Source organism: Mesocricetus auratus, unplaced genomic scaffold, assembly GCF_017639785.1.
Source record: "Mesocricetus auratus isolate SY011 unplaced genomic scaffold, BCM_Maur_2.0 Super-Scaffold_100081, whole genome shotgun sequence".
In the NCBI taxonomy this organism is placed as follows: domain Eukaryota; kingdom Metazoa; phylum Chordata; class Mammalia; order Rodentia; family Cricetidae; genus Mesocricetus; species Mesocricetus auratus.
The window spans coordinates 556,725-584,622 of record NW_024429237.1 but is presented as its reverse complement, the minus strand read 5'-3'; the positions used below and the strand labels follow the sequence as shown (position 1 = coordinate 584,622).

The following is a 27,898-nucleotide window of genomic DNA, read 5'->3' as shown; positions in this document are numbered from 1 at the left end:
CTGTAGGGCTTCTCGGCCAATCACATGCATCCGCCCGCCCGACTGTGGCCTCACGAGCCCGTGAGTGGCTGAGCGTCTGCAACTCGCGTCAAGCATCCGGGAGCCTATGGTAGCGCGGGAAGGTTTCGGAGGGCCAATGGACAGCGGCGTGTGGCTGTCTGTCAGGGAGGCCCGAACCAATGGGCGGCGGAGTGCGGGGGCGTCACGGACAGAGGACTTGGGCTGAGGCTCCCCCGCGGGCGGGCGCAGAGAGACGCGGGAAGCAGGGGCTGGGCGGGGGTCGTGGCGCCGCAGCCAGCGCAGCCAGCCCCAGGGGCCGCCGCCTCCGCTGCCCAGCACGCTCCGGGGACGCCGGCCGCCTTAGCACCCGCCGCGCCGCAGCTCTGGGACCAGTCCCGGCCGCGACGCCGCCGCGATGGGCAACGCCGCCGCCGCCAAGAAGGGCAGCGAGCAGGAGAGCGGTGAGTTCCCGGCCGTCACCCTGATCTCCGGTGCGTGCCGCCTGCCCGCGCTCTGGCCATCATTGCATGGCCCCTCCCCCACGTGCCCCCCCATCCTGTCCGCCTGCACCCCTGCCTGCTGCCTGTCCACGCTGGGATCCGAGCACCGCAGAGGTACCTTGCCCCTGGCAGGGCTCCCGTGCCCGTGGCCGACCATCCCCCACTTTAAAGGCCGTGCCCCCCCACCCAGCTGTCACTGCCAACCATTGCATGTATGACCGCCGGGGCCCCAGATGGGGCCCTGTCACCACCCCACCCCCTCCTCTCCTAGTCCCTTTTCCCAGATTCTAATCCCCCCACACTTCGTCACTCACCTTTTCTACACAGCGCCCCAATGCCTGACCCTGATCCAGGCTCCTGCCAATCTCGGGAGTGCTGTGGGGTCCACCCTGCAGGGACCTTGGCCACTTGGTGACCACACCCCTCCCCCTCCAGCCCCCGCCATCTTTCTCCTACCCCTGCCCGATTCTCCCACCTCCAAGTCCCCCTGCCCCCCATGAGCATTTCCCAGGGCCACCTCCTGCATTGTTTTCCCCTTTCTGTGTCACTTGGCATGGGGGACAAGATCTTTCTGGGTCCCTCTGCCCCTCTCATCCTGTCACTCTGCCTCCTCCATGTAAGCGTCTGGCCCTGGCTGGGGTGGGCAGACTGTTACGAATCTAGAGAGCTGCTTCTGCGCTTCCAGACCCAAGTTCGAGCTGGTCTCAGAGCCATTGCGTCTGTCCTCTTTCTTGTGTTGCGGGTGGGGGAAATCGGCAGAGCACCGTCCCATCTCCTGGCCTGCCCTAAGCTCTGGGTTCCTTGGAAGGCCCCTCAATAAATGGTCATTTCACAACTGCGGTTCTGTCATTCACCCAGTCCCTGGGGCTGCTTCACTCTGCCTGGTTCAAGGCTGAGAATGAAATGTCGTGTTATCAAGGGCTCATTCGACTTGAATTGGGATGGTCAGAAAGGAATTGCAAGGGTAGGGTAACGACACCCAGCAAAAGGTGACAGCTAATGATTTGGTTTCCTGAGGACAGATGGATACTGTGCATACCCAGGACTTATTCAAAGGGAGGTGTGTTCTACTCCCCTCTCCCTCCCCCCAAACATGCTGAATTTTTCCAGCCAGGTAAAGAAACTGATTCTGTATTTGAAATGCCTTCCAAAGGACCTTTGCCTGTTCCCAATGCTCCCACCTCTTAAAGCGGTGTAACTCCAAGCTAATGCTGGACTGCCACCGAGATCCCCTTCAGTTACCCAGAAATAGTCAGACCCACCAAAAAGGGGGGCTGTGACAACTCTGCCCTTCTCAGTGTCTGAGTCCCCAGAATGCCACCGGAGCCCAAGAACTTTCTGCCCCTCCCCCCCTTCAAACAGCAGAGCAGTCTTAAGAGGCCTGGCATGTCACCGATGGGCGGGGGACAGAGAGGCAAGTGCTTGTAGTTGAGGGCTTGATGACAGAGGAGCAGGTGGGTAGTGCCCAAAACGGTCTTGGGCTTGAGCTTGGAGGGGCCCAGGCAGAAGGGGAGGGCCAGCCCCCTTGACAGGTGAGGCCCACCAGGAGGTACGTGGTTCTGGCACTGGGGTGTATATTGCAGCGGCCCTTTTTTTTTTTTTTTTTTTTTTTTTTTGGTTTTTACGAGACAGGGTTTCTCTGTATCGGTCCAGCCTGGCCTCGAACTCACAGAGATCCGCCTGCCTCTGCCTCCCGAGTGCTGGGATTAAAGGCGTGCGCCACCACCGCCCTGCTGCAGTGGCCCTTTTAAATATGGAGGGGACATAGTGCTAGAAAAGCTTCAAGCATATCAGACACATTCAGCAGAAACTAAGAGCCACATAGGGTGAAAGGAAAAGATCAGTCTCCGAGTTGGCCAGCTGTTTTCATTGGGGTGAAATCCAGCTACTATTTATCAGGCATCCAAGAGGGCTAACTTAAATGGGCTCTGTAGACACACTTATTTTGATGACTTTTGTCCAAATGAGCCATCTGAGCTTGACATAGATGACATCATACAGCAGAATTCACACCCAGATCTGTCTACCCACAGATCTCCTGGACCCCAGAATGTCTCAACTTAGACACTCTTTTGTTTGTTTTAGCTTTTTGAGACAAGGGTCTCACTGTATAGCTCCAGCTGACCTGGAACCCTCTCAGTAGACCAGGCTGACCTCAAACTCATAGAGATCTGCTTGTCTCTGCTTCCCAGTGCTGGGATTAAAGGCGTGTGCCACCATGTCCAGCCTTCATTAAATTCTTAAGCTGCCTCCACAGGAGTTAAACCCCAGCCATACTTTCTTAATTTAAAATGATGAAAACAAACCATGAATAATAGTATATATTGGTGCTACCAGCAATTCAAGAGACTGAGGCAGAAGGATTGTTTGAGCCCAGAAGTTAAAGGCTTGCTTGGGTGACAGCAAGACTTTGTATCAAAATACAAATAAACCCTGTGCTCATCAAGATGGCCTCTAGCAGGTAAAGATGTTTGCTGCCAAGCATGCCAGTCTCAGTTGTTTGCCTGGAGCTGACATGGTGGAAGGGGAAAACTAACTCCTACAAGTTGTTCTCCAACCTCCACAAGAATGTGTGTGCACACACAATATAAAAAATTAAAAATATCAAACAGGCACAGCGACTCACAACTTTGACAAGCAAGAGAGAAACTGTGAGGCCAAAGGGCCTGAGTCTGAGGCCAACCTGGGCTATAAAGGAGACACAGTCTTAAAAAACGGGGGAGGGGAGCTGGAGAGATGGCTCAGTGGTTAAGAGCACTGACTGCTCTTACAGAGGACCTGGGTTCAATTCCCAGCACCCACATGGCAGCTCACAGCTGTTTCTAACTCCAGTTCCAGGGGACCCAACACCCATGACAGAACACCAATGTACATAAAATAAAAATAAATTTAAAAAAGGAAAAACCTTATTCATTTTTCATAGGTCCTAAGCTATGGCAGTCTGAGATTGCCTGTTGTAGTCTCTGATACACGTTAGAATACAACATAACTAAATGGAAGTGGAATACAGGCTTGAGGGCTTGTGGACCTGGCTACTTGGGAGGCTAAAGCAAGAGATAGGCTGGGATAGCCTTAGAAGCTGTATCAAAATAAAAGTAAATAAGAGTTGGAGACAGCTCAGTGATACAGTACTTGCATAGGATGTTCAGGGCCCTACATTCAATCCTCAGTACCACTACTACTACTACTAATTTTGTGTTCTGCCCCCGAGACCTAGTCAAACTTTGGAGACATCCCTCCACCCAAGCCCCTTTGCCTGGAAGCTTCTTAGAGGATGGAGGGAAGCCGGTCTCCTCTTGTAAGCAGGGCTGGGGCAGTAGTCACACCAGCCTGCAGGGGGCACCTGCAGTTCATCTGCCACATGCCTGCCCACAGGATGGGAAGGTGCCTGAGCCTTCCTAGGCACCAAGCAGGCATCTTGCAGCCCACTGCACTGCCATCTCAGTACCCAGACGGGGCAGGGCTTGCTGTCTCCTTGACCAGGTGGGCAAGGATCTAGAAGCCATCCGGTATGGAATAGGATAAGGGGAGTCTGTACCTTAAAATGACACAGATGTTGACTAGCGCCAGGGTGAGAAGCCTAGAAGACAGAGGGGAAAGGTCAAGCCCCAGGAGGCTGCCCGTGTGGACAGCCAAGTGGGGCTCAGGTCTCAGCTAGTACACACCTCAGGGAAAGTGGCAGGAGTGGTAAGAGGGAGCCCCAAAGAAGTCCACAAGTCGGTCCAGTCACCGAGGAAAAGACATCTTCAGGACGTTCCTGGATGGAAAGAATTGTTGCCTTCTAACATCCTAGAGAGGCTCTAAAGGGCCAAAACTGTGTTATCATTGGCAGTTGTATGGGTGCCCAAGAGGGTCCTCCCAGACAGCTTTGCCTTTTGCCCAGTCGGGCCAACAGAAGTTGGAAGGATTCTATCCGCCCCTCCCCTGCACCGATTAATCTGCAGGTTGAGTTTCTCATCCTGTTCCCACCCTACAACTTCCTGGCTCCCTCTACAGGCAGGGTCCCCGAGGACTGGCAGCCAAACTGGTACAGCAGATCTTATGAGGCTTCCCAGCCACCGTAGTGCTAGTGCCCTGAGAAAGACTGGGTGATGGCTTCCAGCACCAACGATGGTGAGGCTGAGCCCTGTTGCTATAGCAACTTCCTAGGCACTGTCTGCCCCTTAAGTCAGGGAGGGGCTGTGATGGCGGTTTAGGGGAGCAGAAGGAGGGAAGGAGTCTGCGAACTCTGGGTATCCCTGGAAACCCCTCCCTTCTTAACATCCTTGGACTAGGGGGCCTGCGAACGAAGAGCAGAGGAGTGAATGGTCCATTTCAGACCAAAGCAGATGGTCTATCCAGAGTGGGCCCCCCCCGCTCAGACAGGGGCATGAAATAGTCCCTCCCAGTTTTGGGATTCAGCCCAGAATGAAGATTGGTCCACCTTAGACCTGTATAGTCCAGCTTGGTACCCTGAGCCCTGCCTGGAGACAGATGGGACCCAGTGTTGGGCGGCCCTCCTCAAACTGGGGGTGTGGTATTGTGCTCTCTTGCCGACTGCTGTGACCCTCATATTTGAATCCAAGGCGGTTTCCGTGTCTTGCTGTGGCACTGACTTTCCTAGAGGTGTCTGGTGTTTTCTCAGTACATTAAATCCAGAGAGTGGAAGCCAGTGGCACCCTTCCCTTCCAAATGAGAGGAGGCTGGCAGCTGCTGGGCTAGCCTCCTTGTCCACTTCCTGTCCAGCAGGGGTCCAAGGGTGCCAGGTGGCCCCAGGAAGGCTGCTGTAGAGCTTTCAGCTTTGGGAGCCTGGAAAGAAGGAAGATGATGATTAACTCCACCTTCCCCTCCCCCACCCAAGTTTAGCCATTCATTTCCGGTTTGGACTTTCATGGCTGAGAACAGAGCCAAGCACAGGGCAAGGTTTGACAGAGGCCAAGGACAGTCCCAGGACACTGGTCCCCTCGCCCCTGCAGAGGAACAAGACAGAGAACCTGGTGTATACCCATCTCTCTCAGGGGTGGCAGGATCTGGAGGTTCCTTGTTGAAAGGAAGCTCAGGAGAAGCTAAGGTGGCTTTTGCCACTGTCCCCACCCTGGCCTTCCTCTCCGCTGCTCTTTCAGCTAATTAACAAGCTCTGGGGCTTCTTTAACCTCTGGAGAGCTAGTGCCTGTTGCCTGGGCCTTAACTCTTTCACGTCTGCCCATGGACAGTACTCTGGTCACATGGACTTCATGCAGACTGGACCACTGGGGAAGACGTCCTGGGGAGCCATGGGCATCCCTGGAAGGGCAGGCCAGCCAGAGGGACACCCTCTAAAGAGTCTTCCTATCTCCTGCTGCCAAGGAGAGCCTCTGCAGACCTTGGCCAATCTGGAGCAGGTGCCTTTAAATGCTTCTGTGGCAACCAACTCCTTCCCCAATCCCCAGACTGTACCAAGAGTCACTGGTTACTCCAGCAAACAGAAGATTGCAGATAGAACCAGGCCTACCTGGGATGGACCTGGGGTCTGGAAGTAGTGAGCTTGAGGACGATGTCACCTTCCAGCTGTGGCTGCAGCTGTTCCTCTGGGCCCACCTGGCTGTCCGTTTCCTGGGTTACCTGCGCTACACTTTCTGGGGACTAAAGCCCCGGTCAGCACCCTGAATCCTGACTGGGAGCTGATGGGCCCCAGACTGCCCCATGTTACCCAACCCCCATGCCACACTCTGCTGGGAGAGGCAGGCAGCAGGTGAGTGTGGGGCTCTGGGGTGAGGCGTCTGTTTTCCTGTGCACCACCACCTCCTCTGCTTTTGTTTTGTTGTTGTAGTTGTTTATGTTTTGAGAGGCCTGCCTTGTACTCGAGCTCCTCCTGTTTTAGCCTCCTAGTTCTGGGATTACAGCTGAGCTCACTCTTTAGTGTTGTCATGCTTGGGATAGAACCAGGCCTTGCAAATACTGACAAGGGCTCTGCCGCTGAGCTACAGCTGCGATCTACGTTCCTTCAATACAGGCTCTTGCTATACATCCCAGGCTGGTCTTGAACACAGAATCCTTCCTCAGCTCCCAAAGTCTTGATCTTATAAGCCTGTGCCATGGCTCCAAGCCTGTTTCTCTTGGTACTGTTCTCCCTGTGCCCTGACCTGTCACAGCACTAGGGAGCCTGAATCAAAAGGCCATCCTGGGCTACATAGTGAGTTCCATGTCATACTGGGCTACAGTGTAAGATCTTGTCTCAGAAAATCAAGAGAGAGACTGGGTGTGGTGGTGCATGCCTTTAATCTTAGCACTGGAGAGTCAGGCGGGAGCAGAGGAGGTGGATCTCTGAGAGTATGAGACTAATCTGGTCTACATAGTGAGTTCCAGGACAACCATGGCTATGTAGAGAGACACCCTGTCTCAAAGGAAAAAAAAATCAAGAGAGTATTAGCCATAGTTCTCTAAAGGAACAGAACTGACAGAATGAGTATTTATATATGGGACTTATTAGAGTGGCTTACAGGCTAAGGTTTGGGTAGTTGTCTAGGCCTAAGACTGGGTGTCTCAGCAGTTGTAACTTAGTGCTGGAGTTCTGGAAGATTTCTGGACAGCTGCTGGTCTTCAGTCTACACTGAAATCTTGAAGAGACAGGTTCTGAGACCAGCACAGGAATGCCTCAGCAACAGGACAGGTGAACTTGCCAGTGCAAAAGGAAAATTTCCTTCTTCCATGTCCTTTTCTGTGGGCTGTGGCCAGAGGATGTGGCCAGGGTTAGGGTGGGTCTTCCCACCTCAGATAATCTGATAAAGAAACCCCTTACAGATGTGTCCAGCTGCTGGAGTTCTAGCTGATTCCAGATATAGTTAAATAGCCAACTAAGGTTAACCATCACAGAGAGAATAGCTGTCCAGTCCCTCTATCTGGGTGGAATTATGACTCTCATCCACCACTACCATCCTACAAGACCATCGTTGCTTTATCCCCATTTGCCCGTGTGGGAAACAGACTCAGAAAGATGAGGTCAGTTGTCCAAAGACACACAGTCCGTCACCACTCAGACAGAATGAACCCCTATCCTGAAGTCCTGTCCCCTAGCTGCCTCTCAGAGCCACTAGCTAACCGTGAACTGTCTCCAGGCCTTGCTTTCCTGGCCATTAAGAGGGTAAACCAGATAGACACAAGGAAGGTTGTCATGCAGATCAAATAAGAGTGTGGATGGAGTGGGTGCCCCAGCCAGTCACCAGGGACAGCTTCTACATTGGGAAAGGAGATGCTGGCCTCGGGATGCTGCAGGCCCCAGGGTGGAGTGTGCCTGACGGGAGGCACCCAGTAAAGCAGTTCAGGGGTGAGAGCTGTCCCCTCAGCAAAGGCAGGCACAGAGCCAGCAGAGGCCAAGGTGACAGCTGAGCCCCCCAAGGGCGCCTGCTACACCAGCCCTACAGGCCTCCACCAGGGCCTGGCCTCAACAAACGAGCAGCCAGATCAGAGGCTATAAATACCTCAGCTGGCACAGCCCTGGCCAAGGAATGTCTGTCAGTGCTAGGGAGAGTGGGGTTGGCTGGCCCATGTGCCTCTTGGTCCTGTGTGCCCCTGAGTCTCCATGAACCCTATTTAGGAATGACTGGAGTCTGGGGCCCACCTCTGTAATGAAAGGGGTACTCAGGCCCCAGCCCCATCAAGATTCCCTAAGTTGCCTCTAGGATTCCCCCAAAGACACTGGGAAAATACTGGACCCTGGTTTGAATCAGCTGTCCCACTTCTCACCCAAGTGCGCAAGCTCGATGTGCCTTGAAACGGGCTCTCCACTCAACTTCCTCTCTCTCCCTCAGTGAAAGAGTTCCTAGCCAAGGCCAAGGAAGACTTCCTGAAAAAATGGGAGAGCCCTTCTCAGGTAAGCACCTCAGACCGAGCAGTTCCCGGGACACCGCCTAGCTCTGTCTCTGTGTCCCTTCCCAGCTCTGCCCCATTCCCTTCTAACATGCCCATGGTGACCCCTGCTTCTCGTCACTGGGCCCCCACCCCTCTGAACCCTTGCACCTGGCAGCCCCTGCTTTCCATGCAGCTGCCAGCAACTCCTGGGCCCCAGGCCAGGGCTGGATCTGGCCCCTGCCACCCTGCCTGGAAGAATGTCCCCTGGGTCATCTCCACCCACTCCCCAGGGCCCCCTCTGCCGGTGACATAGGGGACTCGGCAACCCAGAAATCTGCAGAGAGGCGCCCCTGACCTCTCCCATCCCTGCCCACAGAATACAGCCCAGCTGGATCACTTTGATAGAATCAAGACGCTCGGCACCGGCTCCTTTGGGCGAGTGATGCTGGTGAAACACAAGGAGACTGGAAACCACTATGCCATGAAGATCTTGGACAAACAGAAGGTAAGATGATCAGCTGTCAACCAGGCTTTCCCATCGCTGCCCATCCAGACCCATGCCAAGCCCACCACTGCCCACACTGCTTTCCTGCCCATTCATTCACCACTTATCAGGTGCCAGCTCCAAGGATTCCACAAGTAATAGAACCAATTAGCTATCAATTAGCAATGCAACCCTCTCCTGCACCTTGGGTTTTAGAAAGGTCCAGTGGCAGCTTTGCCTTGCCAGATGCAAAATACTGTACTGAGTTCATAAGAGTGAAGGGGCGTGTGCGTCTTTCTTAGGCACTGTAAGTTTTCACTGGTGGGTTAATGTCTACTGCTGGGGGGCAGCTTAGAGGCAGAGTACTTGGCCCAGGTTCCATCCTTACCTCAGCAAAAGATGAAATAAATGGGAAAGGACGTGAAGTCCACAGTGTTGCTGTGCACACAGGCCAGAGCTCTGCAAACTTTGCTGTCTGTGTTCAGTGGTGTCTTTGAACCTGCCCCGTGAGTGCTCAGCCACATGCAAGTCCCCTGATCCTCCACAGTCTGTGGGACCCAAAGGTGAGAGGGGCATGTGCCACTCCCACAAAACACACAGCTGGTCAGAGGTGACCAGGGCCTTCTGAAGAAAGTAAGGTTTATACAGAAGTTTTTTTGGGTTTTGTTTTTTCTTTTCTTTTTTTCTTTTTTTTTTTTTTTTGAGACAGGGTTTCTCTGTATTGTTTTGGGGCTGTCCTGAAACTCACTCTGTAGACCAGGTTGGCCTTGAACTCACAGATCCACCTGCCTCTGACTCCCGAGTGCTGAGTTTAAAGGTGTGCGCCACCAACACCCGGCTTGTTTTTGTTTTTCCTTGTAGGGTTTCTCTGTGTAGCACTCTGTAGGCCAGACTAGGCTTGAACTGATGGAGAGTTGCCTGCCTCTATCTCCTCAGTGCTGGATCAAAGGCATGTACCATTACTGCCCAGTTTACACAAAAGTTCTTAAAAAATTTTTTAAACTTACTAATTTTAGTGTGGGGGAACTTGTTGGCCAATTATATCAAAACAATGAGGTAGAGATAGGAGAGACAAGAAGGCTCTGTGAGTTAAAGGCACTTGCCACCAAGCATGGTGACTTTAGTTCAATCCCCAGAACCCACTTGGTAGAAGGAGAAAACCACTCCTTACAAGTTGTTCTTTGGGGCTGGAGAGATGGCTCAGAGGTTAAGCGCACTCTGCTCTTCCAGAGGTCCTGAGTTCAATTCCCAGCAACCACACAGCCATCTATAATGAGATCTGGTGTCCTCTTCTGGCATGCAGACAGACATGGAGGCAGGCTGTTGTATTCATAATAAATAAATAAATCTTTAAAAAAAAACTAGTTGTTCTTTGACCAAGATCAAGTGTCCTCTGACCTCTACAAGTGTGTCATGGTACAACCATGCATCCACACACACATACAATCAGTGAGTTTAAAGAAAAAAACTTAATGAGTTGGAGAGATAGCCAGAGATAGTGTAGTGGATAAGTCACCTCTCAGGCAAACATGGGGATGTGAGTTGGGTCCCCAGAGCCCAGCCCAGCAGTACTGTCTGTGTCAGCATTCCTGCTGTGAGATACGGCCGAGACAAGCTCAAGGGCATCCAACCAGCCTTATACAGCAGCAGACAAGGTCCTACCATTAAACAAGATGGAGGGCAAGGACCACACCTGAGGTTGTCTTCTGACACACCTGGACTCACACAAACACAAGCTGTCCTTGAACTCAGAGATCCACTGCCTCTGCCACTGGAGTGCTGAGATTAAAGGCTTGTGCCCCCACCACCTGGCCAAGATTTTCTTAAAAAGAAAAAAGGAGGCAGGCATGATTGAGGAAGCTACCCAGTGTCAACTTCCATCTTCGACATGTGTGAGCACACACGAATGTGAACACACACAATGTTGTGTGAAGCTGTGTGCGGTGGAGTGCTCAGCACTCGGGAGGGAGGGGTCTTGCTGTGTACCTCAAGCTGGCTTCAAACTTGAGATCCTCCTGCCTCTGCTTCTAGAGTGCTGAGGTGACAGGCGTGTGCCACCATGTGCAGCTTTTCGTAAAGACTGTGTGTGCACGAGTGTGTATTTTTGTATGTGTGTTCCTGTGCAGGGCAGAGATAGAATATCTACACTGGGTCTCTTCCTTAGCCACATTTATCATCCTCATCAAGTTGTTTTGAAACAGGGTTTCTCTGTGTAGTCCTGGAGCTCACACTACAAACCAGGCTAGGCTCAAATTGAACAGATCTGCCTTCCTCTGCCTCCTATAGGGGCATGCAATCTACACTTCTTCTTTATCTTACTAAACTTGGAGTGAGGCTGACTGGCCAACAAGCCCCAGGATCCACCTGTCTTCACCCTACCAGTGCTGGGGTTGTAGGTGCACACCACCACCACACCTGGCTTTATGGTGGGTGCTGGGGATCTGAACTCAGGTCTTCATGCTTGTGTAGTAGGCACTTTACCAACCCTCCATACTTTCTTTAAACTATGTATGGCTGTGTGAGTGTGTGTGCCTGTGGCTGTGTTTGTGGGTACCCATGGCAGCTAGAGGCATTGGATGCCCCAGGAGCTAGAGTTACAGGCATTTGGGAGCCACCTGACATGGGTGCTGGGAATCAAACTCCAGTCTTCTGTAAGATGAGTTCATACTGTTTTTTTAACCACTAAACCACATGTCCACATGCATGAAGATTTCTAACACCTGTTTGATGCTGACACAGAAACATGAATTTCTTTTATCCAACTTTATTTCTGTTTGTGTGTGATTCTGGGAATTAAATCTGGGCCCCTCACACTCTAGGCTCTTGCTCTACCACTGAGCTCCTCCTGCAGCCTAACAGCATTTCTACATTTTCTAGCCACCCCATCAAAAGTGTGCAAAGAAACAGGTGAAATTCTTTTTTTTTTTTTTCTCTTCAATTGCTGGGGCTAGAACTCAAGACCTCATACCTGTCAAGCAAGTGCTCCACTCACTGCAGAGCTACATAATCCAGTCCTGGAATTTATTTTAGTCATGTTTTACAATTAATACAGTATATACATCATAGTCATTTCTATGCTACCAGTGTATGTAAAGTTATTGATAGGGTGATTTGAGGTAGAGTCTCATCTATCAAAGCCTACCTTCAAATCCTATGAAGTCTAGGATAGCCCTGAGCTCCTCCTGATTGTCCTGGCTCCTAAGGGCTAGGATTTATGGACTGCACCCCACATGAGGCTCAGTTGGTGGTGGTGGTGGTGGTGCTTGTTTTGTTTTGTGTTACATTTTTTATTGGGGGGAGGTCTGAGAGCCACAGTGGTAAGTGGAGAGGTCAGAGGACAACTTGCAGGGGTTGGTTTTCTCCTACCGTGTGGGTTCTAGGGTTTGAACTCAGTCATCAGACTTTGATCAAATTTGACAGCCTAGTTTTTGAGACAAGGTCTTGGTATGTAGCCCAGGCTGCCCTCAGACTTGAAGTCTTCCTAAATGCTGAGATTATAGACATGTACCACTATGCCCAGTGAAACATTTTGTGATTTTTTTCCCCATGTTAAATAGCTTTGGAATGTACTGTGTTTTAGTATTTTACTTTTGGGGTGTGTGTGTGTGTGTGTGTGTGTGTGTGTGTGTGTGTTTGAGATAGGGTCTCACATAGCCTAGGCTGCCATTACTGTATAGCCAAAGTTGTTCTTGAACTCCGGATCCTTCTACCTCAATCTTTCTTTTTTTTTTTTTTTTTTTTTTTTTTGGTTTTTCGAGACAGGGTTTCTCTGTGGCTTTGGAGGCTGTCCTAGAACTAGCTCTTGTAGACCAGGCTGGCCTCAAACTCACAGAGATCCGCCTGCCTCTGCCTCCCGAGTGCTGGGATTAAAGGCGTGCGCCACCAACGCCCGGCGCTACCTCAATCTTTCAAGTATAACAAGTGTACACCAAACCCAGATCATCACACACATACAAATCCATGAAAAGCAAAAAGAATGTAGAAGCTGAAAACATTGCCATGTCACAGTTGTTCCAAATGTACTTATAAGTTGTTAGGATGGGGATGGCAATATGACTAAGCAGGTAAAGGTGCCACCAAGCCTGATGGGATGGCCCAAATTCTATCTCCAGGACTCACACGTAAAAGGGCGACGGCCTTCCTCAGTTTATTCTGTGATCTCCACATGCCTGCCTTGGCATGCACAGGCTGCCCACAGCATATATATAAATAAATTTATGGTTTCAGCCGCAGAGAGCTAATGCAGCACATGCAAAACCCTGGGTCCCATGCTTGGTGGGCTGGAGAGATTAAAAAATGGTTGCCCAGAAAAAGAAAAGCTGGTTTCTAAGCCACCATGCCTTTTGGGGCCTCTCTGGTGTCACTAAATCTCCTACTCTTGCAGGCAGCCTTCTCTGGTCCCCCCACACACACACACACACACACACACACACACACACACACACACACACACTTTCTAGAATTTTCCAGGTTCCTGATCTGGGCATCTGTTAGCTCCAAGGTCCCTCCCCCAAGATTCCTCTGGTCCATGGGGCTCTGCTTTGATCATGTGTCATGCAAGGACCCTCAGCTCTCATCACTCAGCCAGGGCCATGGATATCTGGACCATTCTGAGTAAAAAAATGGTCCCCACTCCCATATTCCTGGTTTTGACCAAGGCTAGGAAATGAAGCCCTCCATGGCTCTTTTCTGCCTCAGGTGGTGAAACTGAAGCAGATTGAGCACACTCTAAATGAGAAGCGCATCCTGCAGGCTGTCAACTTCCCGTTCCTGGTCAGACTTGAATTCTCCTTCAAGGTAAGGGCCATAGCCAGGACTTGAGGAGGGTGGAGGGTGGGTCCTAGCCCATGTCAGACACAGCCTCCTGATCCCCCGGGGCGGGGGCCACCCACTTACAAGGAAGAAGACCCTTGGAGGAAGAATGCCAGGAACTGGGGTAGACTGGGGCCCTGGGCATCTCTAGTCCAGCTCTTGAGTAACTCCAGGCATGCCACCCAGCCTGGAATCACCACCCTGACTCATTTCAGGAACACAGACTGCCACTAGGCAACCAGGGAGCTGCTTCCCACTGTGCCCTGCAGAAGAGGCACTGGCCATACTGAGCCTTGCTCTTCTCATCTGTGAAAAGGGACTCAGTACAGCTCTCACGTTGTGAGGTCATAAGAGTAAGGAATTCTTGCAGGTGCAAAAGAACCTGTGGGAAAACCTCTTGAACAGGCAGTCACCAAAGCCTGTCCTCACTAGAGCCTTTCCCCACCAGCCTGTCCCAGAAGTTCCCCAGCAGAAGCTATACATGTCATAGTTTTTTGGTTTTTTTCAAGACAGGGTTTTTCTATGTAACAGCCCTGGCTGGCCTCCCAACTCTGAGATCCGCCTGCCTCTTCCTCCCATGCGCTGGGATTAAAGGCGTGCACCACCACACCTGGCATAGTTTTTGTTGTCTTGAGGCACTGTATAGCCCAGGCTGGCCCAGAACTCACTGTCCTCCTGCCTTCGCTTCCTGAGCGCTGGGATCCCAGGTGTGCATCATCACACACAAGTGTGTGTCAGTTTTTGTTTCTTGTGGTGCTGGACGTAGAACCCGGGCCTCTGTATGTGGTATCCAGGTGCTCTACCATCGAGCCACGTCCCCAGCCCTGTAGCAATCTTTTGCTCTTTTTGTTGTGAGTGTGAAGCAACAGAGCTACCTCTCCAGCAGCCTGTAATACTTCTTTTTTGTTTTTAGCAAGACTTATATTCTCTACAGCCCAGGCTGGTTTTAAAGTCCTCGCCCACCCCAGCAGCTGAGACCCCAGCTGTGTGCCATCATGCCCACAGCTCTTGTTTTGGGTCCTGCGAATTCCGTCGCCTGCCCTACGTGCTTGGTGGGTAGTGAAGGTGAAGTCTGAGACAGTAGCCACTGCAGGACTACAGCTGGCCTGTGGCCGGGCCCTCACTTTCTCCCCTTGTGGGAAGAGAGTTGTAGCTGCCTCTTCCTGCTCCCAGAGAAAATGCAACTCATGGTGCTTGAAATGTGGACCTTTGGGAAGATTTCAGTGCTTGCTTGTGCAGGCCGCCGAGGTTTCTAGCTGGGGCCCAGTGCCTGGAGACAGGGCCTTGACTCACTTTGCCTCCCACAGGACAACTCAAACTTGTACATGGTCATGGAGTATGTGCCTGGTGGGGAGATGTTCTCCCACTTGCGGCGGATTGGAAGGTTCAGGTAAGCAGGCCCCATCCCTGCCACCATCCAGGGGCCACCATCCAGGGACATGGAGGGTCCAGTCTACTTAGAAATGGAAACTGAGGAAGAAAAAAAAAGAAAAAAAGAAATGGAAAGTGAGGTCTCTGGGTTCTGATGAGAGGTATTTTTTTGTTTGTTTGTTTGTTTTTTGTGGGTTTTCAAGACAGGGTTTCTCTGTGGCTTTGGAGGCTGTCCTGGAACTAGCTCCTGTAAACCAGGCTGGTCTCGAACTCACAGAGATCCCCTGCCTCTGCCTCCCGAGTGCTGGGGTTAAAGACATATGCCACCACCACTTGGCTTCTGATGAGGTTTTGTTTTGTTTTTTATTTTATTTGTGTGTGTGTGTGTGTGTCGTTTATTGATGGGGTGTTGCTATATAGCCAAAGCTAGTCTTTGACTCAAGAGCCTCTGGTCCTGCCTTCTGAGTGCTGCTGTGATAGGCTGCAGTCACCACACTCAGCCCCTGTGGAGTTTTGTTCCTTTTACGTTAAGCAATTTGTGATGTTTCAGATAGCCAAGCTGAGTGACCAGCACAGAAAAGAAAAAATGAGAGAGATCATACTGTGTAGCTCAGGCTAGCCTTCAAATCCTAGGCTGACTCAGTTCTCCTCCCACAGGTTCCTGGAACCACAAAAACCCTCCACTGTACCTAGCAAAAAAATTTAATTAGTGGATAATTTTATGTAGCTTTAAATTTTATGCTAATATATATTACTTGACAACTACATATAAATGTATTTTGTATACACTAAAATCCAAACATCTTGTGAAGTGTGATGGTACACACCTCCAGTCCCAGCACTGAGGATGTTGAGGCAGGAGGATCAGGAGTTTGAGGCTAGCCTAGGCTGTTTAAAAAGTCCCTGTCTCAAACGTAAGCCACCACCTTCAAAGCAAAATCAAAAAGTGAAGTCTCCATGCACCATTGTGAGGCTTGCTGAGTCAGGAAGGCGGATCTTCCCTTTTCCTTTTCGCCTGTCTTGAGGTGCTGGCTGGACCCTGAGCACAGTTTTTCTGGTACCTTGTGCTTCCTTTTCCCCAAAGCGCTCCTCCCTTGCATGTGACTGCCTGCTGTCATGTGGCTGCCCTCCATGCTGGTAACTCAACCAGAGTGACTTTCCCCTTTTTCCTTCACTTTTCTCTGGGCAGATGCTGAGAGTCACAGTTCATCTCCCCTGAGGTTTCTCTAAAAGTTGTCCTTGTTTTGTGAATATCAGCTTTGCTTGACTTTACAAAACAAGCAGATAAGACCTGTAGTCTTTGGTAGTTGACCCTGTGACGTGGTTTGGTGGTTGTTTGTTTTGTTTTGAGACAGGGTCTCATTATGTAACTTTTGCTGACCTGGAACTTTCCATGTAGACCAGGCTGGCCTAGAATTCATAGTTCTCTGAAATACTAGGATTCAAGGCGTATGCCATCATGGGTGGTTTTTATTTTGACACTTGTACCCTGATGACTTTCTTCCAAAACTCTGATTATCAGACAAAATCCCCTTAAACTGCTTTCTTGGGTAGGTTGACTCCTCAGTAAGGCACCTGTCCCTTCTAAGCCTTCCACTCAAGTTTGTTTTAGCTGAGTTTGGAATAGAATTGCTTTTTTGTTTGTTTGTTTGTCTGTTTGTTTTTTTGGTTTTTCGAGACAGGGTTTCTCTGTGTAGCTTTGGAGCCTATCCTGATACTCACTCTGTAAACCAGGATGGCCTCTAACTCAGAGATCCACCTGCCTCTGCCTCCCAAGTGCTGGGATTAAAGGCGTGCGCCACCAACTCCCGGCCTTAGAATAGAATTGTACAACTTAGAATATGAAGGGGAGGCTTGACTTTTTGTTTTGTTTTGTTTTTGACACGGAGTCTCACTAAGTAGTCTGGGCTAGCCTGGAACTCATGATGTAGCCCAGGCTGATCTCAGACATATGCCAGTCCTTTTGCCTCTGCCTCCCAATGTTATGGTGCCAGGTATGTGCCACCATGTCAGGCACCCCAGTTTTTGCACTAGAGATTGGGTCTCTTAATATTACCCAGGCTGTCTTTAGAATCCTTGGGATAGAATCCCCCTACCTCAGTCTTCCACATAGCTGGGACCACTGGTTCATGACATCATGCCCAGCCTTGAATTTGTATTTTGATTAGCTAGACATGGGTATCTTACTCTGTGGGTACACAGACACACTTGCTAGACCACTTGGGGATGTGGTCATGTTCACCCACACATCCCCTCCTGGCTTGTCCCCACCAGCGAGCCCCATGCCCGTTTCTACGCGGCGCAGATCGTCCTGACCTTTGAGTATCTGCACTCCCTGGACCTCATCTACCGGGACCTGAAGCCCGAGAACCTTCTCATCGACCAGCAGGGCTATATTCAGGTGCCCGAGGCCGGGGGAGGGCGCTCCTGGGCACATGAAAGCTTGCCGCACTTCTTCCTGCCCACTGCCCGTTCTTGTGCCTACAGGTGACAGACTTCGGTTTTGCCAAGCGTGTGAAAGGCCGTACTTGGACCTTGTGTGGGACCCCTGAGTACTTGGCCCCTGAGATTATCCTGAGCAAAGTAGGCACCTCACCAGCCTGTCCCACCCCTGAGGCCTGCTCCACCTCACTAGCCCACCCTACCCCTGAGGAATCATCTCCTCTTCACCTTCTTGCCTCATCGAATGGCCCCCATCTTGCTCTAGGGCTACAACAAGGCTGTGGACTGGTGGGCTCTCGGAGTCCTTATCTACGAGATGGCTGCTGGTTACCCGCCCTTCTTCGCTGACCAGCCTATCCAGATCTACGAGAAAATCGTCTCTGGGAAGGTGAGGCCAAGATATGGAGCTCAGTCCTGAAAGGAACCAAAACAACCTTCCACATTCCCAACCCATTGTCCTAATACCCAGGAGCCTGAGGCAGGAACATCTTAAGTGTGGGGCCAGCCTGGGACACAGATTTCCAGGATAGCCTGGGCTAACCAGTGAAACTCAGAAAACTCAAGGACAGGGGTGTGTGGCTCAGCTATAGAACTCTTGCCCTGAACCCAAACAAGGTGGGTAGGGGTTTGGCTCACTTGGTGATCTAGCATGTCTGGCCCAACAGCAGCATACACACATAGAGAACTGTCCCTCCTGGTCCTGCTCACCCTGGAATACCACTTGTTGACATAATCTGGAAGCTCCTCAAGTTAAGCAAGGTGCTGGCTTTGCCTCTTGTCAGTGCGCGCACGTGTGTGTGTGTGTGTGTGTGTGTCTGTCTGTCTGTGTGTGTGTGTCTGTCTGTCTGTCTCTCTCCTCTTTTTTCTCTGTCTCTCTCTCTCCCCTCTTTCTTCCCCACCCCCCTAAACAATGCTGTGGAGCATCTATCTCCCAGCTAACAAGACTGAGTTCCCAAGCATGTCAGGAGGCCACATCAGAATTCTGGTTACAGAAAGTGCTGCCCTGATACCAGACCAGAACAAACTTGTTTGGGTCCCAGGTGTTTGCCCAGCCATACGAGCAAACCCCATCCTGCTCTAGTTATGTGCCCTTTTAGATGTGACGTCTCCTTGGTTACCCTGGCGTGGTGGCACAGGCCTATAATCTCAGTACTCTTTAGTAGTCCAAGACAAGAGGATTGCCATGAGCTCCAGACCAGCCTGGGTTACAGAGTAAAACCCTATCTCATAACAGAGACAAAATCCAGGAGTGTCCCTCCCAGGAGGACTGATCATGTCCTCACCACCCATTAGCCCTGGGTCATTCTTTAGCCACCCCCTGAAGAAATGGCACCCTTGTAGGACAGATGAGGAAACTGAGGTGCAGAAAGGGAGTGTGGCTGGTTTGAAATTGCACCATGAGAATCTAGTGGAAGACTGGGGGCGGGAGGAACAGGGGACTGAGAGTTCTGTGTTCACTAACTCCACCTATCAGGGGAACCTGGCTGTTACCCCACCTGAAAGAGACCCTCTCTGTGTTGTGGAACTCAGGGCTGGGCACATAATCACTGTTACCTATGAGGGAAATATAAGCACCTCCTGCCTCTCGGACAGGAGGTGTGATACCATGGGCTTTTTTTGTTTTGTTTTGTTTTTTTTGTTTTGTTTGTTTTTGAGACAGGATCTCACTTTGTAGCTCTGGCTAGTCTAGAATTTACTGTGTAGACTAGGCTGATAGCAAACTCACAGAAACCCACCTACCTCTGCCTCTGCTAAGATTAAATGAGTGAGTCACCACACTCAGCCTTAGTAAGGGCTTCTTATCCTAGCATTCAGAAGGCTGAGGCAGGACGATTGTTGTGAAATTAGAGAAAAAGATTTTGAGACCTGTTAGTAGGATGTTACTCAAAAGAAACACAAAACAAAAAATTGAAACGTCAAAGATGGTGCAAAAAAGTCAATGGAAGATTGTGAGAAGGGAGTGATTTCCCCTTTGTCATTGGGCATTTTGTTGTTTTAAAACCAGAATCCCAGGTTGAACTCCAGCTCCACACGTAACCAAGGTCACCCTTGAACTCTGGGTCCTGCCATTGCCCCCAGTCCTGGGTTAACAGGCGTGTGCTACCGCACATGGCTGAGCATAATCCCCCTCTTTGTAGCAATTTACAGTTCTCACAGGCCCTGACCGTGTTATCTTGTCACACAGAACTGTGGGATATCTGGCCCATGTCAGTGAGGCCAGCGCAGACCTGGAGAGGTTAAGGACCCTGGCCAAGGTCACGCCACCAGTGAAAGGCAAAGGCGTAGCAGGGACAGCTTGGTTTTCTTTTGTCTTTGTTTCTTTTCTTCCTTTTGATCCTTTTGTTTTGTTTTGTTTTCTGGCTTAGTCTGCCTTCCCTTTCTTCCTTTCCTCCTTTTCTCTTTTTTCTTTCCTTCAAATTTTCCTATCTGTTCATGTGACTGTGTCAGTGTCTGTGAGTCAAGGACAGCTTTCAGGAGGCAGCACTCTCCTCCCACTGTGTGGGACTGGGTACCAAACTCAGATTTAATAATCTGAGGCTTGGCAACGAGTACCTTTACCTGCTGAGCCATTTCTCCAGCTGTTTTGTGTTTGTTTTGTTTTGACAACAGGGTCTCAGTATGTGTCCCTGGCATTCAACTTCCCTGTATTAGCCTTCAAAGTGCAGGGTAACAGGCTTGTGTCACCTTCACCTCTGGCTCCTAGAAGCTGGTTTTTTGTTTTGTTTTGTTTTTTTAATGTTTTTGTTTTGTTTTGTTTTTCTAGACAGGTTTTTTCTGTATTGCTTTGGAGGCTGTCCTGGAACTTGCTCTATAGACCAGGCTGGCCTTGGACCCACAGAAATCTGCCTGCCTCTGCCTCCCACGTTCTGGGATTAAAATCATGTGTGTGCCACCACTGCCTGGCTGTTTATTATGTATACAGTGTTCTACCTGCATGCACACCTGCACTGCCAGACAGAAGAAGGCATTAATCCCACTATAGATGGTTGTGAGCCACCATGTGGTTGCTGGGAATTGAACTCAGTACCTCTGGAAAAGCAGCCAGTGCTCTTTACCTCTGAGCCAGCTCTCCAGCCCCTATACGCCAGTTCTTATGGGCATAAATCCAGAGGCTGTGTACAGAGATGGTGGGTGATTGGAAGACATGTGCTGGCACTGAAGGAATGCAGAGCAAGGAAATAAGCCTTTTTCAGAAACCCCCAGACCCCAGCAGAGCTGCCTGAAGAATCCCAGCTGAGCCGGGCGTTGGTGGCGCACGCCTTTAATCCCAGCACTCGGGAGGCAGAGGCAGGCGGATCTCTGTGAGTTCGAGACCAGCCTGGACTACTAAGTGAGTTCCAGGACAGCCTCCAAAGCCACAGAGAAACCCTGTCTCGAAAAACCAAAAAAAAAAAAAAAAAAAAAAAGAATCCCAGCTGAGGACACAAGTCTACAGACCTGAGACAACCTCCCTACAGTTCTGTTCTGTTCCCTGTGACCTTGGGGTAGTACATTCTCAGGCCTTAACCCGGAATTCCCAGGCCAGCAAACCTAGAGGGAGCACAGCATAGATTTTTTTTTGTTGATGTTTGCATGGCTGCTATGGCCTAAAGACAGTACTATGTGTGCTGGGCTGCTGACCTGCTACAGAGAGGTAGCCTAGCTCCAAAACGCCATTTTGGCTTATATTTTACTTAAATTTTAAAAATTATGTGTATATGTGTGTGCCTGTGTGTAGGTGTGTACATATGAGTGTAGGTACCCTTGGAAGCCAAAGGCATTGTCTCCCCTAAGGCTAGGTTGCGAGCCACCATGTTGGTACTGGGAATCAAACCCAGGTCCTTTGCAAGAGCAGAGCCATCCATTGGCCCAACAATGAGCCATCTTCATCCATCTTGATACAAGGTCTTATGTGGCCTTGACTGGTCTGGAACTTGCCATATAGATCAGGCTGTCCTTAAACCCACATCACAGAGGTCTGCCTGCCTCTACCTGCATGTTGGGATTATAGTTGAGTGCCACCACACTCCAAGAAGCCATCTTAACAGGTTTTGCCTGTATGACTATTAGATAAAGCAAGTACATTCGGTCTGAGTGTAGTGGTACACACCTGAAGTTCTCACACTCAGGAGGCTAAGAGAAAGGATCATGTGTGTCTCCTAGCCAGCTTGAAATACACATTAAGATCCTGTCTTGCATGGTGTGGTGGAGCACAAATTTAATCCCAGCACTGGGGAGGCAGAGGCAAGTGATCTCTGAGTTCCAGGACAGACAGGAAATAGAGAAATCCTGTGTTGGGGTGGGGGTGAGGATCCTGTCTCAAAAAAATGGAAAAGGCAGCATTCTGGGTACCCTACCCTGTGAGCAACACCCCACTCTCTGCACACCCCCTTCCAGGTGCGGTTTCCATCCCACTTCAGCTCTGACCTGAAGGACCTGCTACGGAACCTTCTGCAGGTGGATCTCACCAAGCGCTTTGGGAACCTCAAGAATGGGGTCAATGACATCAAGAACCATAAGTGGTTTGCCACAACTGACTGGATTGCCATCTATCAGAGAAAGGTGGGTTTCATTTTCCCCATTATGTCCAGAGGTAGGGAAAGGGGAAGAGTCATTAAGCCATGATCAAACAACAGGAGGCTTCCCGAACTGGTAAGGGAGTAGATATGGGATGCTGGGGTCTTCTGACCACTTGGGGCCTTGTGCAGGAAATATTCTCTGGGAAGTGACTTCCATTTGATGAGTTGGGTTAAAAAATAAAAAAGACACAGTACCCTAATGTTGAGCACAGGCCTGGGTCATAGCAAGTGTCTCCTGAATATTAAGCCATTCATTTTTATTGTTGTAATGGTGTAAGGTCAGCAGCTAACGAGCTCTGGGTGGTTCTTGATCCTTCTCCAGGTGGAAGCTCCCTTCATACCAAAGTTTAAAGGCCCTGGGGACACGAGTAACTTTGACGACTACGAAGAGGAAGAGATCCGGGTCTCCATCAATGAGAAATGTGGCAAGGAGTTTACTGAGTTTTAGGGGTGTGCTTGTGCCCCATGGTTTTCTTTCTTTTTTCCTTTTTTTTTCCTTTTTTTTTTTTTTTTTTTTTTTGGTTGGGGGTGGGAGGGTTGGATCGAACAGCCAGCGGGCCCTAGAGTTCTGTGCATCTAATTTAACACTCACTCCACACCCCCAAGTTAGGGAGAGCAGGAAAGCCAGATATTGGGGAGGGGCAACATCAGCTCCTCTCCCACTCCCCCATGACGCCCCTTCTCCCCACTTCTCTGCCTGTTTTCAATGACTTTCTCAGCTCCCATCACCCAGACTTACTGGTGTATAAAGGGCAGGGTATGGAAGAGGGGCCCAAATTCACCCCAGCCTCCACCCCACCCAGCACTGGGCACTAAGGATGAACAGAAAAGCCAGCCTTCCCTTCTATGCAGTCCTACTTGGAAAGGGAGATTTTAGTGACAGGTACAGAGGGCTGCTTGCTAGTGGATTTTTGTTTTTTTGTTTTGTTTTGTTTTGTTTTTTTGGTTTTTTTTAAATCTTCATTTAAATTAAGTTCCACCAGTGCCTCCCATCCTCCAGACTGCCCCTCCCCTCCAAAACCCCCTCAAAACGCCCCAAATCCACTCTGAGGCCGGGATAGCCAACTGACTCTGTCAAGGAAGGAACTGGGCTTTGAACCTCGCCCTGAGCTGCTAGCCTCCCGGCCCTCTTTTCCAGGGGTCTCATGCCCATTCTTCCGAGCATCAGCCCCCTTAAGCCCCTCCCCATCCTGGGCGCCTCACTTCAGCTTAGCTGTCAGCTGTCCATCACCTCTTGCTGTACAACCCCACTCACTGCACCCCCAAGTTTGATTGTGCTTTTCTCTCAATAGAAAGGTGGGGAGCTGCTGGGGAAATTACCCCATTTATCCCTGTGTTTATCCCTCTCGTAACTTCTCCCAAACAGGAGGAGCTCTCAGGCCTGGGTGGGGGCCCTGGGTGGGCGAGGGGGGCAGTTCAACCTGTGTGCTGCGAAGGATGAGACTTCCTCTTGAACAGTGTGCTGTTGTAAACATATTTGAAAACTATTACCAATAAAGTTTTGTTTTAAAATAAAAGTGTCGCTGGTATTCCCGACTTCGATCACACCCTCAAACCCTCAGGGTGTTGGAAGGGGAATTTCGGACCTCAGTGTCCAGGTTCTGGAGACCTTGGCTCCGGGACCCTGGAGAAACCGGGTTTAGCTGGAATTCCTGCACTTCCTCCGCCCCGCCAGAGAAAAGAGGGGTGGGGTGAGCAAACTGTCCTTTGACCCTGAGTTCGGGATCCTCAAATCTGCCCCAGCCCCTACTTCGTCTAGTCCGGGACCGCAAGGGCACTGGAGGGAGCTGCTCGGACCGATGCGGCCGAACTACAGCGGGATCGGCAGGGTAGAAGGAGAAAGGGGGAGCCCCGCGCGCCCCCAAGCCCTCGTCTAGGTGCGGCACGGCCGCTGGTGAGGTCTCCGCGGATCCCCAGGAGCGCGGCGCTTCGGGCCGCGACGCGGCTAGTTCCCGGTAAGTGCGGTCCCGAGAGCGCTGCGCGCGGAGAGGCGTGGAGAGGGGGCTGGGCGCCGAGGACGTCTGGGTCCCGCGCCCAATGGCTGGAGGGCGGCCGAACGCCGCCCGCGCGCCCCGCCCGCCCCTATCCCCTCCCCCCCGTGCGCTCCCCTCCCCCTCCCCCGCCCGCCGCGCTCCCCGCCCCCGCTCCGGCGCCAACTCCGCGGCGCCTCCTTAAAAAGCGCGCGGGAGTTGTAAGGGGGGGCCGGAGCGAGCCGGAGTGAGCTAGAGAGCCGGGTACACGGGGCGGGCGGGGGCCCGGGCTCCACCTTAAAAGCGGGCGCGTGGGGGTGGGAGGGAGCGAGGAAGGCGGGCAGCGGGGGAGGGCGAGCAGGAAGGGGGGCCGGAGTGTCCCGGGCGCAGGGCGCGCGTGCGGCGGCGGCGGCGGGGAGGGGCCGGCCGCGCCGCGCTCCCCTCCTCCCTCCTCGCATCCCCGGCCCCGCGCGCGCCCAGCAGAAGCGGGGCTGTTGTGTGCGTGCGTGCGAGTGAGTGAGTGTGTGCATATTTTTTCCTCTTTTCTTTCTCTCTCACTATTTTTTTTCTGTCTCTCGCGCGCTCTCCTCTCTCTCTCTCTTTTTTTTTTTTTTTTTTTTTTGCGAAGAAACAGCAGCGCCGCCGCCGCTCCGCCGAGGCGCTGCGCCCCCCGGGGGGAGGCGGAGGAGGCGGGCAGCGGCGGAGGGAGGGGAGCGGGGAGGGGGCGCCGCGCTGGGAGGGAGGCAGCGCGCACCGTGCAGCCGGGCCGGGCGGGAGGCATGGCGGGGCCCCCGGCCCTACCCCCGCCGGAGACGGCGGCGGCCGCCACCACGGCGGCCGCCGCCTCGTCGTCCGCTGCTTCCCCGCACTACCAAGAGTGGATTCTGGACACCATCGACTCGCTGCGCTCGCGCAAGGCGCGGCCGGACCTGGAGCGCATCTGCCGGATGGTGCGGCGGCGGCACGGCCCGGAGCCCGAGCGCACGCGCGCGGAGCTCGAGAAACTGATCCAGCAGCGCGCCGTGCTCCGGGTCAGCTACAAGGGGAGCATCTCGTACCGCAACGCGGCGCGCGTCCAGCCGCCCCGCCGCGGAGCCACCCCGCCCGCCCCGCCGCGCGTCCCCCGCGGGGGCCCCGCCGCGCCGCCGCCCACGCCCGCCCCGCCGCCCGCGCCCGTCGCCGCCCCGACCCGGGCGCCCCGCGCGGCCGCCGCCACAGCGCCCCCTTCTCCCGGCCCCGCGCAGCCGGGTCCCCGGGCGCAGCGGGCCGCGCCCCTAGCCGCGCCGCCACCAGCGCCCGCCGCGCCCCCGGCCGCGGCGCCCCCAGCCGGCCCGCGCCGTGCACCGCCGCCCGCCGTCGCCGCCCGGGAGCCACCACCGCCGGCGCCGCCACAGCAGCAGCAGCCTCCACCGCCGCAGCCACAGCCGCCGCCGGAGGGGGGCGCGGCGCGGGCGGGCGGCCCGGCGCGGCCCGTGAGCCTGCGGGAAGTCGTGCGCTACCTCGGGGGCAGCGGCGGCGCCAGCGGCCGCCTTACTCGCGGCCGCGTGCAGGGGCTGCTGGAAGAGGAGGCGGCGCGGGGCCGTCTGGAGCGCACCCGCCTGGGAGCGCTCGCACTGCCCCGCGGAGACAGGCCGGGACGGGCGCCGCCGGCCGCTAGCGCACGCGCGGCGCGGAGCAAGGTGAGCGCACCGGGCAGGTGCGGGCGAAGTTGGCGGGGACTAGAGTCCCGGGAGGGAGCGGAGTGTCAGGTGGCCGGGGTTCGTCTACAGTCCCTGCGGACTCGGAACGCGGTGATCTTGGTCAGTGACCTGATCTGCCGGAGCCTCAGTTTCCTCGGCTGTAAACCGAGAATTGCTGACGGTAGCGACCCCTGGGGGTTGTTGAGCGAGTTTAGTAAGACTTGGCTATTGAGGGCTTTATTAACCCGGAGCCTGGCACGGAAACGACAGTGTAAAAGTTATTCCGTGTTGTTGTCAAAGGTGGCGTCGGACACTGGATTCCATCCGGGACTAGAAGAGCTCTAACTCTGCCTGCTTCTTTCTCTGGCCCCAGAGAGGTGGAGAAGAGCGGGCGTTTGAGAAAGAAGAGGAAGACGATGATGAAGAGGAGGAGGAGGAGGAGGACAATGTATCAGAGGGCTCAGAAGTGCCTGAGAGTGACCGCCCCGCAGGTGCTCAGCACCACCAGATTAATGGCGAGCGGGGCCCTCAGAGTGCTAAGGAGAGGGTCAAGGAGTGGTCGCCCTGTGGACCCTACCAGGGCCAGGATGAAGGGCGGGGACCAGCACCTGGCAGCTGCACACGCCAGGTGTTCTCGATGACAGCTGTGAATAAAGAAGGGGGATCAGGTAAGGACCCCTCTGGGTTGGTCGGGCAGTGCAGGACAGAGAACTGTGCACCGTAGCCTGGAGACTGCCACCTGCTTTTCCTTTCCCAGCTTGTGTTGCGGCTGCTCCAGATTCTCCGTCTCCTGTGCCTTTGCCCCCAGGAAAACCAGCCCTACCTGGGGCTGATGGGGCACCATTTGGCTGTCCGTAAGTTGAGGCATTAGGGACTTGGGCTTAGCGCCGGGGTGTGTTGGACAGTCAGAGCTGTATGTATCGTGGTCACTGTTGTTCTCCAATGTCATGCAGCCCTGGGCGCAAAGAGAAACCAAGTGACCCAGTGGAGTGGACGGTCATGGATGTGGTGGAGTACTTCACCGAGGCAGGGTTCCCCGAGCAGGCCACTGCTTTTCAGGAGCAGGTGAGTTCTCACCCGGCCCGCTCATGTCTGCGCACACAGAGGCCTCTTGGGTGTGCACTGACCCCACCGTGTCTGTCCTCCCAGGAAATAGATGGCAAGTCTTTGTTGCTCATGCAACGGACAGATGTGCTGACCGGCCTGTCCATCCGCCTGGGCCCAGCCCTGAAGATCTACGAGCACCATATCAAGGTGCTTCAACAAGGCCACTTTGAGGATGATGACCCTGATGGTTTTCTAGGCTGAGCGCCAGCCTTGCCCCTCCAGCCAGTCCAGATCTCCCCCACGGCGGCCCCAGTTGTCCAGGGAGTGGACATGGGGACACCCTCAACTTTCCTAACAGACTCCAGTGAGGGGTACCCTCCTCCATCCCAGTCTCTCACATCCCTACCTTAGTACATCCCCTCTCCACACAGTGGAGTGCGGGGTAGGTGGACTTGGTTGGCTCATTACAGGGGCCGCCCTTTCTCCCCAAACTGGGACATTTTTGAAAAACAAAGGGGGAACTTCCTGTGGCCCCCAAACCCTCTTCAGTTCAGCCAGATGTATCTTATATACGTGTTTTGTTCTGCCTATCCTTCCTGGTGGTGGGTTTTCCCCGTCCACCGCCGGTGCCCTCCCCCACACCTTGAGCTCCAGCCTCTGGAGAACAGGTGAGGTAAGGGACCTTGGGTCCTCTGGTTCCTCCCCTTTCTGTCTGTCCTTTGTTGCTCCACCTGGCTGTATTGCTTTTTAATATTGCACCGAAGGTTTTTTAAATAAAACTTTAAAAAAAAAAGAGTCTATTTTCTGAATGCAGGCAGGAGGTGCTAAGACCCCGGAAGAGTTTAACATGGGGGCAGAGTGTTTTGGGAAGGCAGGAGGAATGGTGTGGCTTTGCTCTGCCCGCCACGGCAGGGCTGACTGCAGTAGGGTAGTCCTCGGCAAGTATGCAGAATGCCTTCCATCCCCAACACTGACAAAAAGGAAATGGTGTTTGCAGCCCACCGGTCACCCTCTGCACTTCAGGGGTAGTAGCACGATGGAGAATTCAAGGCTAGCCTTCGCTACGTGCAGTTCTGTATCAAAAAAAAGAAGAAAAATCTAAGACCAGAATAGTTCCTTTGTCGTCTGTCATCTCGTTCCAGAACCACCTGCTCAAGTGTTTGTTGAATGACTAACAGTTAACTGCACACTTGCTGAGTGGTTTTGTAGTTTCATGAACAGGCGTGAT

At 52.8% G+C, this 27,898-nt stretch overlaps 2 protein-coding genes across 5 annotated transcripts; both read left to right on the top strand.

Annotated features, from left to right (window-relative positions):
• Positions 1-220: 220 nt before the first annotated feature.
• Prkaca (protein kinase cAMP-activated catalytic subunit alpha) lies at positions 221-23,491 on the top strand. Of its 4 annotated transcripts, none has more exons than XM_040736744.1 (10): positions 221-491; positions 8,267-8,328; positions 8,683-8,811; positions 13,489-13,587; positions 14,910-14,992; positions 17,248-17,374; positions 17,461-17,556; positions 17,681-17,803; positions 21,793-21,957; positions 22,297-23,491. In XM_040736744.1, exons 1-10 carry the CDS (start codon positions 416-418, stop codon positions 22,420-22,422), a joined length of 1,086 nt encoding a protein of 361 aa, XP_040592678.1. In that variant the 5' UTR covers positions 221-415; the 3' UTR covers positions 22,423-23,491. The 4 variants fall into 4 exon arrangements, with proteins under 4 accessions (XP_040592678.1, XP_040592680.1, XP_040592681.1 ...); XM_040736746.1 differs by having other exon boundaries at positions 223-461; XM_040736747.1 differs by lacking the exon at positions 221-491 and adding an exon at positions 4,429-4,613.
• Positions 23,492-24,665: 1,174 nt separating this feature from the next.
• On the top strand, positions 24,666-27,479 carry Samd1 (sterile alpha motif domain containing 1). Its single transcript, XM_005087561.4, has 5 exons — positions 24,666-25,623; positions 25,997-26,291; positions 26,381-26,477; positions 26,577-26,688; positions 26,773-27,479. The coding sequence occupies exons 1-5, from the start codon at positions 24,724-24,726 to the stop codon at positions 26,929-26,931; spliced, it is 1,563 nt and encodes a 520-aa protein (XP_005087618.3). The 5' UTR covers positions 24,666-24,723; the 3' UTR covers positions 26,932-27,479.
• Positions 27,480-27,898: the final 419 nt, after the last annotated feature.